Here is an 18,744-nt window from a genome sequence, read left to right on the forward strand (position 1 = left end):
CAAGGCATGCCAGCAGATATCTGGTGCTAAATGCTGCCAATACGTGTAAAAGGGGAGGGGGTGTGTGTGAAGGGAAAAAAAGTCACAGGTCTCGGTGTCAGAGCTCAAAACATGACAAGTTTTTGTTTGTTTATTTAAACCAGCTTTACTACATTTTGCCAGCATTTTGTAACTTATGTCAACAGAGGAGTTTCTCTGAGAGCTGACACTAATATGTCTGCTAGGCAGCACTGCTGTGCCTACAGAACTAGTGGGAGACGTTTCTAGAATTGTTGAAATTCCAGATGTTGTTAGCCTGGTGTAGCTATTCTGGAGTAGTAAAACACAGGATGGGCAAAAACTCCTACAATTGTTTTCTCTTTCAGTTATATGTCCTTCCATCTATGTTTTCATGTGTTTTTTGTATTTATTTTTAGTTTCCCTAAATGTTATCATGACACATGTTAACCAAGCTTTTGGTCAATCAAAAGTCATCATATAGCACTATATTTTCCATAGATTTGTGTAAAAAGTAGCCAAAACCACTGGAGTTTTGTTTGAAGTTTTTTTTTTTTTTTTTTCTGTGCAGGTAAATATTAGGGGGATGGTTCACTTGTTTCTCTTGTGATATTGTTGAATTCTGGTCCCTGTGGTTCCATATGTAGTTTTGTTTTGTTGCATGCATTAAAAGCTTAAGGAAAAATTAATTTTGTTGACCCAGCTCTGATATTTCAAAAAATACCAGAGAAAATTTCACTTGTGTTTTGTCAGAATCATATCACTGTTCTATGTCTGCCCTTTACAGCTGATTGTGTACTTGTTTCTTTTGAAAAATATCTGTAATTTCTTTTTAATTGAGCTGAATATTTCATATTCATTAGGGATTGCTGCAGTTTTGTTCTGAGAGAACGAAGTTGCAGATGCAGTTCTTTTAAAAAGATGAAATAAAAATCTTTGAAGAGTGTGAATGAGAAACCAATAACATTGTTGGAACATTTTTCATCAATTTGCAGCCTTTAACCCTGTTGTTTGTACCTGTTACAGATCCTGGCTCTGCTGAACGCACAGCACAAAAACGGAAATTCCCCAGCCCTCCACATTCCTCCAATGGCCACTCACCTCAAGATGCATCAACAAGTCCTATAAAAAAGAAAAAGAAGCCTGGTCTATTGAACAGTAATAATAAAGAGCAGGTAAGAGAAGTCATGGTTTTATTACACTGGAATATTGAACAGTAGAGGATGTAGAGATAGCTGATCAGGAGCTCAGATTTGTTTAAGGAAGCTCCATTTTTGTAGAGGAATGGATCTTAATTTTTGAATGCAGTGGGAGTAGGAGTTGGTATTATAATTTTGATTTGAATACTCTTTGATTATTGTTTTACATCTGTTGAAAAAGACCACCTGTGTCCTGCTTAGTGTTTTCATAAAGGTAATAAGATGTATAACCAATAAATGCACTTTGGAACAGAATTATTATGAGTAATAACAATAATGAATAATAACAATAATGAATAATAACAATAATAAAACCAACAATAGCTGGTTTTTTATTAAAACCATTAGCAGGAAATGTTCAATAATGTGACAACCTAGGTTAAGAAAGGTCTCAATGTCAGTGAAGTTCCTCATCTGCTTGCAGTCCTTTCTTACTGCCTGTTAGACAGTTCTACCTTGGTGCTCTGTATATTTTTTCCCCTTCCTTAAAAAGGCAGTATACACTCCTACCAAACTTGTTAAATCAAAGGGTCACACTGGTTTTTCAGTCTTTATACTTGTAACCTTATTTTTGCTGTCTTCTGAATGCTGAATTGATAGCATTTGTTGTCCTTCTTAGAACTTAGACTCCACAAGACTTTGACAATTTCTGATTCATTGTATGATGCACACAAAAGAATTATACGAATTGTATTGAACAGCAAATGCTGTAAAGCATCTGTATCATCTTGGAGTAGATGACATGAAAACAGTCTTCAGCCTTACTGAAATTACTTCACACCTGATGTTCCTGTGTATTTTTCAAAGTGCTTTTTTGTGTCATGGGGGTTTTTTGCCAGTGTCATATAAACACAGGATTAAGTTCTGAGTGTTCAAAGCACTTTCTCCTGGCATAAGAGCATCCACATTATCCTGGTACAATTGCACTGGTGAAGAAAGAAAATGAAATTCCTACTCTGCACTTGTCCTGGAACAAAAGCTGGGAATAAATCAGGCCTTAAACCCGTGTAAATTGTATTTTATTTCAGGATAATCAGGAGGTGTAACTGTATCATGTGGAGGTGCACTGGGGTCAGTTTGGCATTTGCTGAGCTTCACTGCAGCCTGAGTTTATTCCTTTACATCTTGGATATTTTCTAGACAGATATTGTCCCTCTGAAGTTTCAGCTTGTAACTGTGTAGTGCAGAGATAATTTTGCAAATAATGGGATTGAATCCTTGGGTATAAATTTCCACTTTTTCTTCCTGCATTTAAAAATACATGTGAAAACGCAGTTGCAGTTGTTGAACTTGATAAATTCCCCTTGGTAAATACTTTTCTGTTTTCCAGGTGTCTCAGACCTGAAATGTACAGGCTAGAATAAAGTTGTGTATCTAATGAAGAAAACCTATCAGACTTGCTTATTTTGCTGTATTTATTACAAGTTAGCAAGAAAATATCATCTGTTTAGTTCTGTTTAGCTTTCGCAAGTTGCTTTTCATTTGATGTTGTCTTGCATGTCAGATTTGAAGTGGGCATGCCTGAAGATTGTCGTGTCTAAATAGGTTCAAACTCTGCTCTCTGTGGTAGTGGGAGTTGTTTTTAAAGATTCTTTCATTGCTAAGTAGATGTGAGCTGAGCATACAGGTTCTAGTTTTGCTCTCAGGGTGAGTTTGAGTATGATGTAGCTGCTAGCTGTGGTTTTGATTGACTGATAAATCTGTTTTGAGGTATGACAACCTCCCTGGAAACCTCTAACTTAATATTCTACGTTACAAAGTGCTTTATAGTACTTGAACATTTTGAAGTACAATTTCTAAAATGATGGTTGCACAAAGCTTTCTATTCCATGTTATGGGTGCAGTAACAGATCTTCAGAACGGTGCCAATCAAGTATTTAAAGTGCTGAAAATCAAGCAAAGAATTAAGGAATTGTAGAATGTAACTAATGTGAAAAATCAGGAACTTCTGACACTTAATTGCTCAGTTATAATGTAATTGAAGTTGTCAGCTTGTTTTACTACTAGTTTCAATTGTAATTTAAACTGACTATAAATAGTGGTCTTTTTCTCTCCAAAACAACACTACAATACTGTTGTTTGTTTTCTTCAGTTTTCTTTGTCATTCTGCAGGTCTTAATAATTTCAATAAGGCCTTTAAAACAAGCTACCACCTAGTTGAGCTTGAACTTTAATAACTGTTAAAGTTTTAACTCTTAAAACATATTACTGTGACTAGGATAAATGAAAAGGTCTCTTGATGCAGTTGAATTGTTCATTTTCAGTCTTTCAGTTTTGTTCTTTGCGTCTCTCTTGAGTCTCTAAACCCTTTTTTTTGTTTGTTTGTTTTTTGTTTCTTAAACTTGGCTTTGGCAAAATAAAGATAGGTGGTAGATGTCTAAATGATAAATGCATCCTTGAACAGAAAACCAATTCATCTCATGTTCAAGCAAAAATTGACTTCTCTTCAGTTTGGATGTTATGATTTCTTTGGAAGTTTCACAGGTTTTATGTTTGTTTTAAAGCAGAATCTTTGAATCTTACAAAGTTAGTGTGGATATACTACTTATATCCACTTCAAAGTCAGAATATGCATGAAATTCCTCTGGTAATTTCCTTTATCTTCAGTGGAGGAAGTGCCCCATAGCTTAAGATGATTGGTCTCACAGCTGTGGTGCATTTAGCTGCAAACAAAACATGTTTCTGCACTGGAAATTACCAGTTTCCCTTCCTCATTCTGGTTTCATTGTTTGAATGCTTGTTGTAGTAATTAATTTGAAATGGTCTTAAACCCTTATGCTGTCCCACTTATTTCACAAGATCTCACAGAACCATCCTTCTGAAATTCTTGTCATGTTGTGTCATTAAATGTGTGTATATAGAAAGTACAGAAGTAACACTTTGCCCATTTCTGTGGTGGGAACAAAGTGTCTCTTTGGGCTTTATCATCTGTAGAATAGAAAATGAAAACCACCAAAACCAGCACAAAATCAAGTGAAATTTTAGACGGCAGAGTGTTTATGGATAACATCCTTTCTTTGCCTAAAATACTATGTAGTGTTAGATAATCTGGGATTTTTTTGGGATACAACATCTTCAGGTGGGTTGTTGCTTCTACCTTGAAGATCCCTTATTCCTGCAAATAATTAGACCTCCTCCTTTGTAACTTTAGGTATCTAGAAATGCCATGGTTGAAAGTAACACACTGGTGCTTTCTGGGGACATTATTTATGCCCCGTGTGACTGATTTTGTTCAGGATGCCTTAGAGGTACAGAACACACCTTTGGTTGCCCTGGTCTGTGAATCACATGGGGGTGTGTGAGAGAGTCTCAGAAGCTTGACAGTCTCAGAAGTTGCAGATTTGTAAATGGTGTAGGACACTTGCAAAATGACCTGAGAATCAAACAAAATAGTTCTTCAGACTACAAGTGTTTGGATAATTACAAGTGAAGTCACGAGCAAGTGGTTTTACATCAAACAAAAAAGTCTAATTAAATGAGCTGTGTAAAATCTCAAGGCTGTTTCCCTCCTCATCAAACTACCCCTATAAAGAATACCAAACAGAGAATTTGAGTTCCCTTGTCACTAATAAATAGAAAATAGTTTTCCAATAAATGTTAGCAGCTCTTCAAAGATGATATAACAAACTTTAGGTAACTCTGGACTCATTTTAAACCATCCCAGGCTTTTCACTTCTTGTGTTTTGGCATCAGCTGTGTCATCTTTGAGCTCTCAGGCTCAAGGGGAAGACCAGCTCATGCAGGTTACAAAGTTAACACTGTTTTCTAGTGCAGGCATACCAGTAGAGATGTGAGTCTTAAACTGTGATATGCATTTAGGTGGTGAATGAAATCTCTCCTGTAGTGGAGGTGGCTGCTCAGAACGTGAATTTGCTCCTTTGTCATCCTTCTCTACAGTTTGCCTTATTAATCAAAATCAGCATTGGCTTGCTTCGTGGTACAAAGCTATAAACTGCTGCAAACCTGCACAGATTTGCATGGTGTTCAACTCTTTGTTTCAGGACTAACTTCTTCAGTTGTCCCAGGTTTAGCCACCACTAAATATCTCAGTATTTGGCTTGCACGGCCCCATGAAATTCTGAGTTTAGAGGGCGTTATAGCTTCTATAGCAATACTTCTTTCTTGCAGCTGAAAGTGTTTGCTGGCTCTTGTTGAATTGCATGTCTTGCACTCAATGCCCTCACTTGCCACAAAAAATTTATTGCTGGTCTTGAGTGCAAATTGTCATTTGACATCTGATTAAGCAGTAAACTTCTTTATGAATGATTTTGTGCAATGACTAAGATACTGTGCTTGCATAAATGTTAATCAAACTCTGTAAATTGCTGTTTGCTTATATATTATGAATATTATGATGTGAAAAAATGCAAATTTGTTTTGAAACCAAACCTGTTTTTCTTGCCTACATTTCAGTCAGAACTAAGACATGGTCCGTTTTACTATATGAAGCAGCCACTCACCACAGACCCTGTTGATGTTGTACCACAGGATGGACGGAATGATTTCTATTGCTGGGTTTGTCATCGGGAAGGCCAAGTCCTCTGCTGTGAACTCTGTCCTCGGGTTTATCATGCTAAGTGTCTGAAACTGACAGCCGAACCAGAGGGGGATTGGTTTTGCCCAGAATGTGAGGTTAGTTTGCCATAAGGAGTGGATTTCTTTCTTGGTTTTGAGATTTAAGCAGCTTTTTCTGTGTGCTGAAGTGTTTCTGGTTTATTCCTACATTGCCTCTTGGTCAAAGTACCAGAAAAATTTGTACAGAAGAGGAGGCATCCATGGCTCTGCTTCACCACTTTTTCTCTGTGTGTTACCTGGCCTGTGTTTGCCTTCTTACCACGAGTCTCCAGCTTCCTCTGTGTCTCCAGCTCTAGAGAAGCACCATTTCAAAGTGATCTCTTCATCAGGCACCAGTAATTCAGAAATCATTCTGCAGTTTTCAGTAGTTTAACTTGAGCTTCTTCTGGTGGGCTGATCAGCTTTGCAGCAGTGCAGAAAAATTGCACTATAGGGTCTACATAAACAAGTGGGTATTTTGTTAATGTGGAAGAATTTAATCATTCCTCTCCAGTGATTTCTGGGGAGAGAATACTTAGCATCCAAGTATCTGTAGTGAAAGCAAATTGGTTTAGGGCATGTTTTCCTCTGATCACTTATTTTATTAGAGCCCAGGTGACCTTCTCACTCTCCCACATTGCTCTGAACCCACGTTGTATTTGGGAATTATGTATTCACATATTCACTTTGTGTCATCTTGAGGATGCTGGATAATTTTCTGGTCTTTTCCTTTTTTTTTTTTCTTTTTTGATAACATACACAGGCCAAAATCCAGGTAAAACAGGCATCTGAAGTACTTACAGTGCATTTTCAGAAATGTTTTGTTTCTTATAAAACAGCTATTATCTTTCATTTGAATGCTAGAATGTTTCAGTGGAGAAAGATTTATCTGGAAATGTTTGCTAATGAAGTGTTTTTTTAATCTGAACTTTTAGAAAATCACAGTTGCAGAATGCATAGAAACACAGAGTAAAGCAATGACAATGCTCACCATCGAACAGCTATCATATCTACTGAAGTTTGCACTACAGAAAATGAAACAGCCAGGGGTAAGGACATTTTCGTTGATTTCTTCTTTAAATACTTGGATCATGTATTTGTCATAATCTGGGGTCTGTTTCCTTTAGTGGATGATGAATGTTTAGTTTAGTTTATCAGATTGTCTGTGACAGCTTCTGTTCTATCTGCCACCTGTCTAGCACAGACAGATTAATTTAAGTTGTACAGACTGTTTTTGGAGTGCAGTGTAGTTCTGTGATGTAACTTCTGGATGTATTTTCAGTTGGTGGTTTTCCAGTGGAAGGTGGTGGTTTCTTACTCTCTGAAAGTGGACAATGCTCTATCAGACATAAAAGGAGAATGTGAGGACATGATCTCTTCCCAGTATATTTATATGGACAGGAGCCCTAGGCACTGATACTGTTGCATTATTGATTATAAGTGCTGAAAATGTAGCTTCTATCTGTTATTAGCAAGTGTTCTTACCACAGAAATTGGTTGTATCACTAACTTTTAAAGTGCTGAGGAAATTTCTTTCAGTATGTCTAAAACATGTGTCATTGTGTGTTGTAAATCACAACAGTACCTTCTGCAAATCCCCCAATTTGTGACGTTTGCAATTCATCATGTCCAGTATATGAAAAATCAGTCAAATGAGACCTTTTAGTTCCTTTTGTTCTGCTAATAATTTATTACCTCACAATATTTTATAATTACCTTTGAAGAATTTTGTCTGATAACACAGCTGGAAATAGTATTAGAAAATGAGTGAGTGTTGTCATTGATGAAACTGTTCAGTATTAGTAACCAGTGTGGTTATTTTTTCCCCTAACAGACAGAGCCATTTCAAAAGCCAGTTTCACTGGATCAACACCCAGATTATGCAGAATATATCTTTCATCCAATGGACCTTTGTACATTAGAGAAGGTTTGTATGAAGCTAACAGAGGAAGGCTCCTTGAGTTTGATTGCTATCTGTAACATTTTAGAAATGTTTGATGGCAGGAGGAAAGAAGTTGTTTGATATTTTTTTGATGGGTGGGGTGGTTTCTTAGTATGAAAGTCAGTTCATTTACAGCTTAAAAACAATCATATGTTAACTGAACTTCACTGTTTTGTCTGAGCCAGTAACAAGTGCTCAGGAAAAAATAGCGTGAAAAAGACAAGCTTACACTACTGACTTCCTCCTATTAAATTAATCTGATTCTATAAATGATCTCCAGGAGAGACTTCTTAAAGCAGGATTTTCATTTGATCATTATGTTTTATTATGTTTCATTTGATCATTACAGATCATTCGTTCATTAATTAGGGACCATTTGATGTATATCCAGGGGTCATTCCAGACTCATTTTACTGATCATTCAACAAATACTGTAATCTCCACTGCACCTGAGGTGTAGAAGAAAAAAGAAACAGTCAAGAGGTGGATAATGGCACTTTCATTCTCAATTCAATAGCAATTTGAAAGTACATAGAACGAAGAAATTCTCAATTCTCCATTGCTTAATGAAGAGTGAAGCATTGCAGAGCTTTGTTCTGTCAGGACCTGGTGAAGAGAGAAATTTTGATTTTGATTTGTGGAGGCTGATGTCTTTATGGTATAAAGTATGGTAACAAAACCATGGGACTGATTTTATTTAATCAAATTGCTTTACCCACTAGGCAGACTGTAATATCAAACATATTGTCTAATGTACTGTGACCAGTATTTTTTATGGATCTTGTAAAAATTAAAACTGCTGTGAAGTGATAATGCATCAGTAGAAGAAACCAAAGACTGTTTTCTGCAGAAACATCCTGTTCCTAATGCTGTGTTAGGAAACATGATTTTTTGGAAATGTTTGAGATGTTGACCTAAATAATTCACTATTTAATTTAGACAGTTCATACATTTTCAGGGCAGTCAAAAGGCACCTTGAATGTGAGAGATTCTTAAGCATTTAGAATCATAAGTCTGCAGTAAATCAATATCATAGAATCACAGATTGGTTTGGGTTGGAAGAGCCTTTAAAGCTCAGCTAGTTCCAGCCCCCTGCTGTGGACAGGACCAGGATGCTTAGAGCTCTATCCAGCCTGGCCTTGAACACCTCCAGGGGTCAGTTTTATTTATTGTATGACTGATACAGCACAACGTTCAGGAAGAAGCTGTCGCTTTTTTACTGATTTCTTCTTCCTGATACATTCTTAATTTCTTCTTTACAGAATGTTAAAAAGAAAATGTACGGTTGCACTGAAGCATTTTTGGCTGATGCCAAATGGATTTTGCACAACTGCATTATTTACAATGGGGGTAGGTATTAATATGTACTTACATCCTCAGATATGAAACTTTGACATAGTTAAAGTCATGGAGCAATTTCTAGATTTCTGCACTGAAAGTGTCTTCCTGTTAATGACCACAGTGCCTAAAAACATCAAATTTTTTGAACGACTGCCATAAATAAAACTGTAGGGCCAGGTACAACCTGAGCTGTCACTTGGTCATTTCACCTTAGAGCAAACATTTCATATAAGGTAAAATCGTGGAATGGTTTGGGTTCATGGGATCATTGAATGGTTTGGACCTCAGATGACCTGATCCAATTTGCATCATTTAGTTCCAACCCGCAAATTGCTTTAATGTTTTGCGTTGTACCTCACTTGATTGAGACCTAATCGAGAAGCTCATACAGCACATCCCTCATTGAAGGGGTGGGTCAGTGGTGGGAAGGCTGCAATAGGCTACAAAAAGGAGCACTTAATGATTATTAAATGTCACATTGAGAAGAAAAGTGTTGTTCTGCTTTTGCAAGCATGTAGTTCATGCATATTTTTGACATAATTTTTTTAGATCTTCTCTTTTGTTTTTATGGACAACTTTTGTATCTGAAAACTGTTGATTTTATCTTATTTCTACCATAACAATTTTCTTGGTTAAAGCATTTTATTGTTTCCTCAGGAAATCACAAATTGACACAAACAGCAAAAGTCATCATCAAAATCTGTGAGCATGAGGTATGAGTGCCTCAATTAAATTAATTGTTCTGTATGTTTAGTATTCCATGCCATGTATTTGTGAGTGATGTAATACATATTTTCCAAGATGTGTAATGCAGATTTATAATTTTTGTAGATTTCCTTAAAATTTAGGTATCCATATCCATAGCCTACAGAATGGCATTTGGCAAAGGCATTTCTAAGGTGTCTTCCACTAGGACATTCACTGTTTATAATTAAAACTTGTGGGGAGGGGAGGGAAGAGGAGAAAGTGGATATATGGATTCTGCTGAAAGGCACCTGTCTTGTTAATGAATATTTGGAGCTGGAAAAAGAGACCAACATCTTCTGATGCATAGATGTACTTTCTGTGGTTCTACTGTTACAATATGATTTTCCTCTGAAGAAACGCAAATGACCACACTTCGGACTCTGTTTAATCTCTCCAATAACTTTGCTTTTTCTTTCCAGATGAATGAAATTGAAGTATGTCCGGAATGTTATTTAGCTGCTTGCCAAAAACGCGAGAATTGGTTTTGTGAGCCTTGTGTAAGTTAAAAATTATGGTAGTCTAGCTACTACATGAAACTAATTGTTCTCATTTGACTGTTATCCCCTCTTTGTTTGAAAGTTGTGGTGGTTACTGAGTCAAGGAAAGCTGCTGTAGCTGACCAGACTGGCATATCATCCTTGTGGAATCAGACTGTCTCCAGTTACTTAGCTGTAAGACTGGAGGTTTTCACAAAAGGGTTGGTCTAGTCAGAAGTAATTGTAAAGGCTGTCAGCAACCAGTTCACAAGTTCCCTGTCCTCAAATATAAGGTAACTGCCTTGTGCCAGCAGCGCTTACATGTGGTACGCTCAGTACCCAGTGGATTTCTGAAATGTGAACCTCTCTCTGCAGATGTGCATCAGTTTAGACTTGATTTTTCTTTTGTGACCTATTGATAAGTTGTCTGTTTCCTGTTTAATACTGAACTGAATTTGGGAAGACACCCTGAGATTCTTAAGTAGAAGTGTGTAATCTGTCAAGTTTTTTCTTGGACTGTCCTGGTTTCAGCTGGGATAAGAGTTCCTTTCCTTCTTAGCAGCTGGAACAGTGCTGTATTTTTACAATAATGTTGATGACACACTGATGTTTTGGTTTTTGCTGAGTAGTGCTTACCCTAAGTCAAGGACTTTTTAGTGTCCTATGATCTGCCAAGACACAGGCCTAAGTGAAAATCAGAGCATTTCAAAGATTGGCTCTAACCTAACTTATGTGATGCTATATATTTGGAAGGGACTAATCAAAAATAAATGAATTAGGAAGTGCAATAACGATAAGTTTAATCAAGATGTGTAAAGTTTTATGTTTTGGGAGTTTTTTTAAAATATAATTTTATCATTTTGTCCTCTCAGGATTTATTATAGTTTATAGTAAAATGCAATCTTGTATTTGGCAAGTGCCTTATGCACATTGGATATTTACTGAATCTAAGTACTACATACAGTTTTTAATAAAATCATGTTTGTTATCAGATTTGAAGGTAGTAGTGCTTACATTTCCTTACTGTGTATTTTGCCTCTTCCTCTAGAGCAATCCCCACCCTTTGGTCTGGGCTAAACTCAAAGGCTTTCCATTCTGGCCTGCTAAAGCACTGAGGGATAAAGACGGGCAAGTCGATGCCCGTTTCTTTGGCCAACATGACAGGTGGGACTTGAACAAAAGAATGTCTGGCTGTGCTTAAAAAATTCATGTTGTAGTTTTGTGTGCTTAAAAGTTTTTGGATCCTGTCTTTGGAACATTGACCCTAACAAACTGTAGCAAACAGTTTTAGTTCCTTACATGATGTCTGTAAGAGGGTGAGCCATATTTGTAAGGTACATACATGATCTGGTGAGTATGCAGCTTAATTCCTGTGGCTGGTGTCGTGCTGGGGAGAACTGGAGTTCTTAAAGGTGGAAAAAACAAATGAAGTAATTTAAGTTGTCTAAACATTATGGGAATATATACACACACCTGTAGGTTTAAAATATACAGAAATACAACCTGTGTTGAAATTGCCAGTTTTGCTCTGAAGGGAGTTCTCTGTACTTGTGAATCCTCTGCTTAGATGGACACAGCCATGATGAATTCAAGTTGATTTAATTTAGAAATATAAATCTATAATATGTGCTGTAAAAAACCCAACTATACAGAGCCGTGGAATAATTAAGTCAAAGCTCCTGCTATCTTAGCATCTTGGGAGGCAGTTTCAGGGTCTGCTTTATTTCATGATAGATAAAATCTGTCCAGTACTTGCTGCTAGAACTTTTCCTGGCATGGAATTGGCCAACCTGGCCTGGGGTGTAAAATGTTACTAAGAAGGTGCTTGTGAAGTATTCATTTCCTTACGTGCTTTTTACATTTTTGTGCTATGACAGATAGACTGTTTAGCAATGGCTGTCTTGCAGTTACACAAGTGTTCCAATTAGGGATATTTCGTCATATTTGGCCAGTGTTAAGTCATGTTTTATTGCTACTGAGTAAAGTAAAATAAGCCAGTGATAATCCAAGGCATGCAATTTGCTTACTTACCAAAACTAAGCACTGAAGTATTAAAAGAATGTAATGATGGTTCTTTAAAATTATCTGAGCTCTTCATGTTTTTATGATCATAAAATCATAATTGTGATTATGATTTTATGATTATGATTTCATGATTATACGATTCACATAAATCAGTATGTGAATAAAAGTTGGCAATGTCAATTCACAGTATGAAATGTAGTGTATGATCTTTTATTTCTCTGTTTTATGTACAGGGCCTGGGTTCCAATAAATAATTGCTACCTCATGTCTAAAGAAATTCCTTTTTCTGTGAAAAAGACTAAAAGCATCTTCAATAGTGCAATGCAAGAAATGGAGGTTTATGTTGATAACATTCGTAGAAAATTTGGAGTATTTAATTATGCACCTTTCCGGACACCATATACTCCCAACAATCAATACCAAATGTTGTTAGACCCTGCAAACCCAGCTGCTGGAACTGCAAAGACAGACAAACAAGAGAAAATCAAACTGAATTTTGATATGACAGCATCACCCAAGATCCTGATGAGCAAGTCCATGCTGGGCAGTAGCACAGGTCGCAGGATTTCACTGACAGATATGCCACGGTCACCAATGAGTACAAACTCATCAGTTCACACTGGGTCTGATGTTGAACAGGATGCAGAGAAAAAAGCAACTTCCAGTCATTTTAGTGCCAGTGAAGAATCCATGGACTTCATTGAGAAAAATACAGGTAAAAAAAAATGAGGTACAGGACTTTGGAAATGGACTGGTTTTATTCCATATACTTTTTAAAGACAGGCTGTATTATGACTTGGTTTATGAAGAAATTTAAAAAAAAAAGAGAGGAATTTAACTTTCAGTATCACAGATAAGAAAGAACAGTTCTTTCTGTTACGTTGAGAAGGAATGAATAATCTTGAAAAGTGACTGAACCTGTTTAGTTTAAATAGCAGGAAATTGTTGTGACTATTAAAGTGAATGGAGAGTGGAAATAAATAAGAAAAAATTAGAATTGTCATGAGTAGGTGTTCTGGTATTAAATGTGTCTTTATTGATTTTGTACTTTTTCAGCTTCTCCAGCACCAACAAGAACAGGTCAAGCAGGGAGCTTGTCAGGCAGCCCCAAACCTTTCTCTCCTCAAGCATCAACGCCAATTTCTGCTAAACAAGAAAGAACTTCCACTCCAGGAAGCATTCTGAATCTTAACCTTGGTTAGTTTTGACATTTTAAAACCTAATATTCTTACAGCTGAGCAAATTATGGTGGTGTCAGTGCAGCATAATATGAACAAACGTGCTTGTGTGTGGCTTTAAATGAACAAAGGTCTTTAAATGAGGCGCACATGTAATTATTGTTTCATCAGATTTACTGGGTTTCTTATCTTGTATAAGAAAGTTTCCGTTATTTTTTTCTTGTTGATGAAAGGAAGTGGTTAAAGGATAATTTTTTTTCATAGCTGAACTGTAGAAGTGAGTATGTCTAAACAGTAGGTAAGTTTCTAAAGGTTGTTATTACATGAACATTGCTGCTCTTCACCACTCCGTCTCTCTCAAGTGAATTGCTGGCAAGATTTTCTTGTGATCTTTAGGATTTAGGATTTACTAGGGCTTCTCTCTTGCTGCCTTCACATCACCTCCTCACTGACCATCCCTCTCTAGGGAGATAGATGGATGAAAGGAATTAGCAGAATTCTTGAAGTCTTGAAACTCCCTAGAAGTAAATTTTGGGATTGTGGAATTTTGAAAGATGGAGTAGGTAAGTACTAAGTTGGTAAAATAGTTCTGCAATCCAAACATGTAAATCAGTTTTTCCTCAGTCATGTTTTGTTCCTGTGAGCATTCTGATTCAGTTCTGGCAACTTTTTGCCTCCAGAGAACCAGGATTTTGCCCTTTGGTGTTAGCTAGGTATTTCAGGAAGGCTTAAGTTCAATGGATGAATTTATGTTCAGTGCCTTACAGATATTCTAATTCTAGATACAAGCTCACAAATCTATTTTTCAGTGGGTCATATATGTGGATGTGATTGTAGAGTTTCTTCTGCACTGCAGCTGTTTGTCACCTCATCTGAGGTGACAATGCATTTGGAAGTGCTGCAGTTATTTGAGCCACAGATGGGAGACATCAGCTGGAGCACTTTGAATAAATAGCATAGATTGGAAATTCTGCTGTTATGGTCTATGAGTAATACCATAAAAGAAAGTGCTTGTATGCTCTCAAGTAGAATATCTGGGGGTTTTTTTCATGTTTAGGGGAATTTCCTTTATTAAATATGCTTTTTGGTGATAAGAGTGAAAATAACAATCCTTCTTCATTTAATAGTGTCAGCTGTGCAGACATGGGTTCTTCTGTGGATATTAGAATTTTTCCAATATAACTCATTGTGGCTCGTTATCATACATGACATAAACAGGATTTCTCTCTGCAAAAACAAAAGTGAGAGTCCAGAAAACAAAGGCACTCTGTTTCTTCAGAAGAGTGCTAGGATGAATCTGTGGTCTCCAATTCACCAAAAAGGAAGGAAAAATAACAGAAATTAACCATCTGTTGCTACTGTCAGACTTGCTAAATCAAAATATGGAGGTGTGAATGAGCAAGATATACAGGGATTTGGGGGGAAGAAAAATGTGTCTCTGATAGAATAGAACCTGCCCTTGGATAACAGAGGCAGGAAACAGTATGAATGTACCTTGATAGGAAATTCAAACTTAAAAAGAATGTCTGGTCAGAGGAATCATTGGTTCTGCTCTTAGTATTTATTTCACTTTTCTCTAAGTTGCACCTCAGCAGACAATGTTTTGTAGATATATATACAGTAAAATAGAGCAATACTGTGTCATATTTAACCGCTCTAGAATGAAACTTGAAAATAAAGCACAAATGCACATTGTGCCAGTGTTACCTTTTGCCCTCTCTATGGCCTCTGGTTTTTCTCAGCTTATGGCATTGGCTTTTCTGATCCTACCATGAGCCAGTAGAAGGAGCTAAATTGGCCAAACATAATTCTTCTCTTCATTTTTTCCCCTTTCATCATGGGTCCTTTCTCTTCCCCCAGCTAATTCCAGTTGGTTTAGTGCCCTGAGCACTGATGGAATGTCAGCACTCCTGGCAAAGGGTAACGGATAGGACTGTGCTATACAAATAGAGCCTCTGAAATGGGAAAATTGAAGCAAAAATGTGAAACTTAGTTGCTAAGACAGTTTTACCCTTAGCACTGTAGTGTGTATTCTTTGCAGACAGATGTGTGCATTTCAGAGTGAAAATTCTACACATGTAGGTGAAAACTCAAGATTTTGCTGATGTACACTGAAAAATGTATTATTCTATCTTGGAGTTACTAATCTATCCAGTGGAATAATCCACATTTTTATATGTATTCTCATGACCTAACTTTTGGATTTTAAATGGCTATAAAGATTTTATTTCTATTTAATTTTCTCTGTGAAGGTAGTACTCCTAGTAGTAAATAACAGCAGTAGCTTGGTAGAGGTGCTGTCAGAAAGCTTTACAAACCTGAATGGGGATTTCTTGATAAATTTGCATTGGTGGAGAAAATGTCCCCATAATTGATGCCTGTGTTTTGTGTGTGAAGAGAGGAAGAATCCATTCTTTGTAGTAAAATCATTGTAGAGCTATAATTTAACCCATAATCACAACAAAAAGCGCAGTACGTTCCAGATCGTCTGCATTGCTCTTTGGTGAAATGTGTTTTATCTGGATTCTGATCTCGGTTCTTTTTTGTCAAATCTCTTTCTTAGCGTGTGTTTCTATTTGCAGACCGTAGCAAAGCTGAGATGGATCTGAAGGAGCTGAGCGAGTCGGTGCAGCAGCAGAGCACCCCAGTGCAGCTCATCTCGCCCAAGCGCCAGATCCGCAGCCGCTTCCAGCTCAATCTGGACAAGACCATCGAGAGCTGTAAAGCACAACTGGGTGAGTGTCCCTCAAGAGCAACAGTGCACATGGGAAGGATACACCTAAATTGGAGGTTAAATAAGTTTTTGAGTAGTAAAACCATAAATATTTTAAGTTTTAAAACAAGAGTAGAGAATATTCAAACTCTTTGAGGCAAGTAGAATGCACTGAACTGGTTTGCTTTGAAACACATGAGACCTGATGTTTAAAATTTTTGTCAAAAAACTTTCATCTTTTAACCTGTTTCTGTACCATTCTGATGTGGATAGTATGAGAGGATTATAGTTTTATCTGCTTTGCATGTTGAAAAATTTGAGAATTCTGCCTAAATTGTCAATTGCACAAAGTAGAATGAATGTAAGCAACTAACTATAATCAGGTGAATAGTGTTGCTGATTTTTAAGGTGGCTTCTTGTGGATAAAAATAATTCCTTTTTTAATTTGCCAGCATTGGGTCCTCAGTTGAACAAAAGGCTTTGCAGAGGATGGGAAAAAGCAGTGAAAGGAGGACCATTGAATGAAATAAAAATGTTGATTGGATGTTGAATGTAGAAGTTCATTCTTACACATTGTGGTGCTGGGATAGGGCACTAAGCTTTGTAGCTTAAGGACTTACAGTTAAGTTAATGAGTTGTGTACACTTTGTTCCAGTATATAGAGTATTTTCTTGGTAATGTCAGTCAGCCTGATGTCAGCATGGAATGTATTTTCCTTCCCACAATTAGGAATAAATGAAATCTCTGAAGCTGTTTATACTGCAGTAGAACACAGTGACTCTGAAGATTCTGAAAAATCTGATACCAGTGACAGTGAATATAGCGATGAGGATCAGAAATCAAAGAATGATCAAGAGGATGGTGAGGACAAGGAAGGTACAAGAAGTGACAAAGAATCATTGAGCTTGAAAAAAAAACCTAAGCCTCCAGCACAGAATGAAGACAAAGAGGAACTTAAAAGCACAAGTCCAGAAGTGGAGAAAACGGAAGAACCGGTCAAGGAAAAGGCTGTTTCAGACACTGAAAAAGAATTTTCTGAAAAGGGAAAGAGTTTACAGCATCCTGCAAAAGAAAAGCTGAAAGGTAAAGATGAAACAGACTCTCCAACTGTGCATCTAGGACTGGACTCTGATTCTGAGAGTGAACTCGTCATTGATCTAGGAGATGATCATTGTGCTCGTGAAGGAAGGAAAAACAAGAAAGACTCTAAAGAACCTTCTCCTAAACAAGATGGTAGGATGAAATTATTTCCTTTTTTCCTCCTCTGTTCTGTAGGGCTCTTACCAAAGGTAGAATTGCCACCTTTATTTCTGCATTAAGATTAAAATATCTGTATTGAAACAATTTTTAAGAGTGATTGTTCATCCTTTGTGACGATGAAAAAGTTTTCAGTGCCCATTGTAGTTTCTGCTTTAAACAAAATCAGTTTTACTGTTTCCTTTCAGCTGTATAGAACTATAAATATCCGTAATTTTTGCTCTGTGACAAATGTAGAGTTTATTTTGCAATTATTACTACTTTCAGTTGAATTTCCATGACCTCCCAACATTTCAGCTATCTGTAGAATATTGATTACTTTTGAAGAAAATAATTCAAAGCAGACTAGAAGGTATATATATTCCAAAAACTAGATGGAAAATCATGAATCAGATGTGTTGGTGAAAAGCTGGCATAACGTCTTATGTTTGTTTAGTTGTAGGTAAAACTCCACCTTCCTCCAGTGCAAGCACCCAGCCTCTCCCAGAAACTCCAGTCCTCACCCGCTCCTCATCGCAGACCCCCCCAGCTGGTGTGACAGCAACCACCAGTGCTGCTTCCACTGTCAGTGCTCCCTCTGCTGCCACAGGAAGCCCTGTGAAAAAGCAGAGGCCTCTGCTGCCCAAGGAAACTGCCCCTGCTGTGCAGAGGGTGGTGTGGAATTCTTCAAATAAATTCCAGACGTCTTCTCAGAAATGGCACATGCAGAAGGTACAGAGACAGCAGCAGCAGAGCCAGCAGTCTCAGTCACAGCAGCCTCAGTCCTCTCAGGGGACAAGATATCAGACAAGACAAGCAGTTAAAGGTACACACTTTTCTAACTCATATGCTAAAGCCATTAATTATTCCACTTGCCGTGTTTACCAGTGTCACCTCAGTATCTACAAATGGCTTCCAGTTTTATCTGACAAGCAGCAGATCTGAAGGGTTTTTCAGAGTATAATTTGACAACAATGAAATTACCAGGGCTTCGGGATTTGTCTTTGAAATCCCTGTTGTTTAACAAGACTTTGATGCTAGTTTACTGAGCAAACAGCCCTGGCATTTCAGAATGTTTTCACAACTGTTTTCTCACCATTCTTTTGCTGGAGCCTTCACCAATAGCTGGCACAGGGTAACACAAGCCTGTGCTACTGTTCCTTCCCTTCTCTTAACAGCAACTTTATGTAAATCAGCTTCATTTGTCATTTCAAGTTAATAAACTGAACTGTTTACTGCTGTGCCTGATGAGGAGACATTCTCCACTCTGCTGACACCACTGGCACACAGGTGATTTTGTAGAGGAGAGAGGTTTAAGTGATGGTTCACATAAAGA

At 37.3% G+C, this 18,744-nt stretch overlaps 1 protein-coding gene across 3 annotated transcripts in view; it reads left to right on the forward strand.

Moving 5' to 3' along the window:
- Positions 1 to 18,744, forward strand: part of ZMYND8 (zinc finger MYND-type containing 8) — a 42,958-nt gene that overhangs the window by 19,717 nt on the left and 4,497 nt on the right. For 2 of the 3 annotated variants that reach the window (XM_083873156.1, XM_083873157.1), the window contains exons 3-15: positions 1,024 to 1,172; positions 5,610 to 5,828; positions 6,686 to 6,799; positions 7,585 to 7,677; positions 8,955 to 9,042; positions 9,691 to 9,746; positions 10,200 to 10,277; positions 11,305 to 11,420; positions 12,515 to 12,996; positions 13,338 to 13,478; positions 16,042 to 16,194; positions 16,902 to 17,405; positions 17,866 to 18,234. In XM_083873156.1, coding sequence (XP_083729282.1) covers positions 1,024 to 1,172; positions 5,610 to 5,828; positions 6,686 to 6,799; positions 7,585 to 7,677; positions 8,955 to 9,042; positions 9,691 to 9,746; positions 10,200 to 10,277; positions 11,305 to 11,420; positions 12,515 to 12,996; positions 13,338 to 13,478; positions 16,042 to 16,194; positions 16,902 to 17,405; positions 17,866 to 18,234 — 2,562 coding nt within the window. The remainder of the gene's footprint in view (positions 1 to 1,023; positions 1,173 to 5,609; positions 5,829 to 6,685; positions 6,800 to 7,584; positions 7,678 to 8,954; positions 9,043 to 9,690; positions 9,747 to 10,199; positions 10,278 to 11,304; positions 11,421 to 12,514; positions 12,997 to 13,337; positions 13,479 to 16,041; positions 16,195 to 16,901; positions 17,406 to 17,865; positions 18,235 to 18,744) is intronic. The other variant, XM_083873158.1, reaches the window with a different exon arrangement.

This window comes from Zosterops lateralis (genome assembly GCF_965231275.1).
Source record: "Zosterops lateralis genome assembly, chromosome: 16".
In the NCBI taxonomy this organism is placed as follows: Eukaryota; Metazoa; Chordata; class Aves; order Passeriformes; family Zosteropidae; genus Zosterops; species Zosterops lateralis.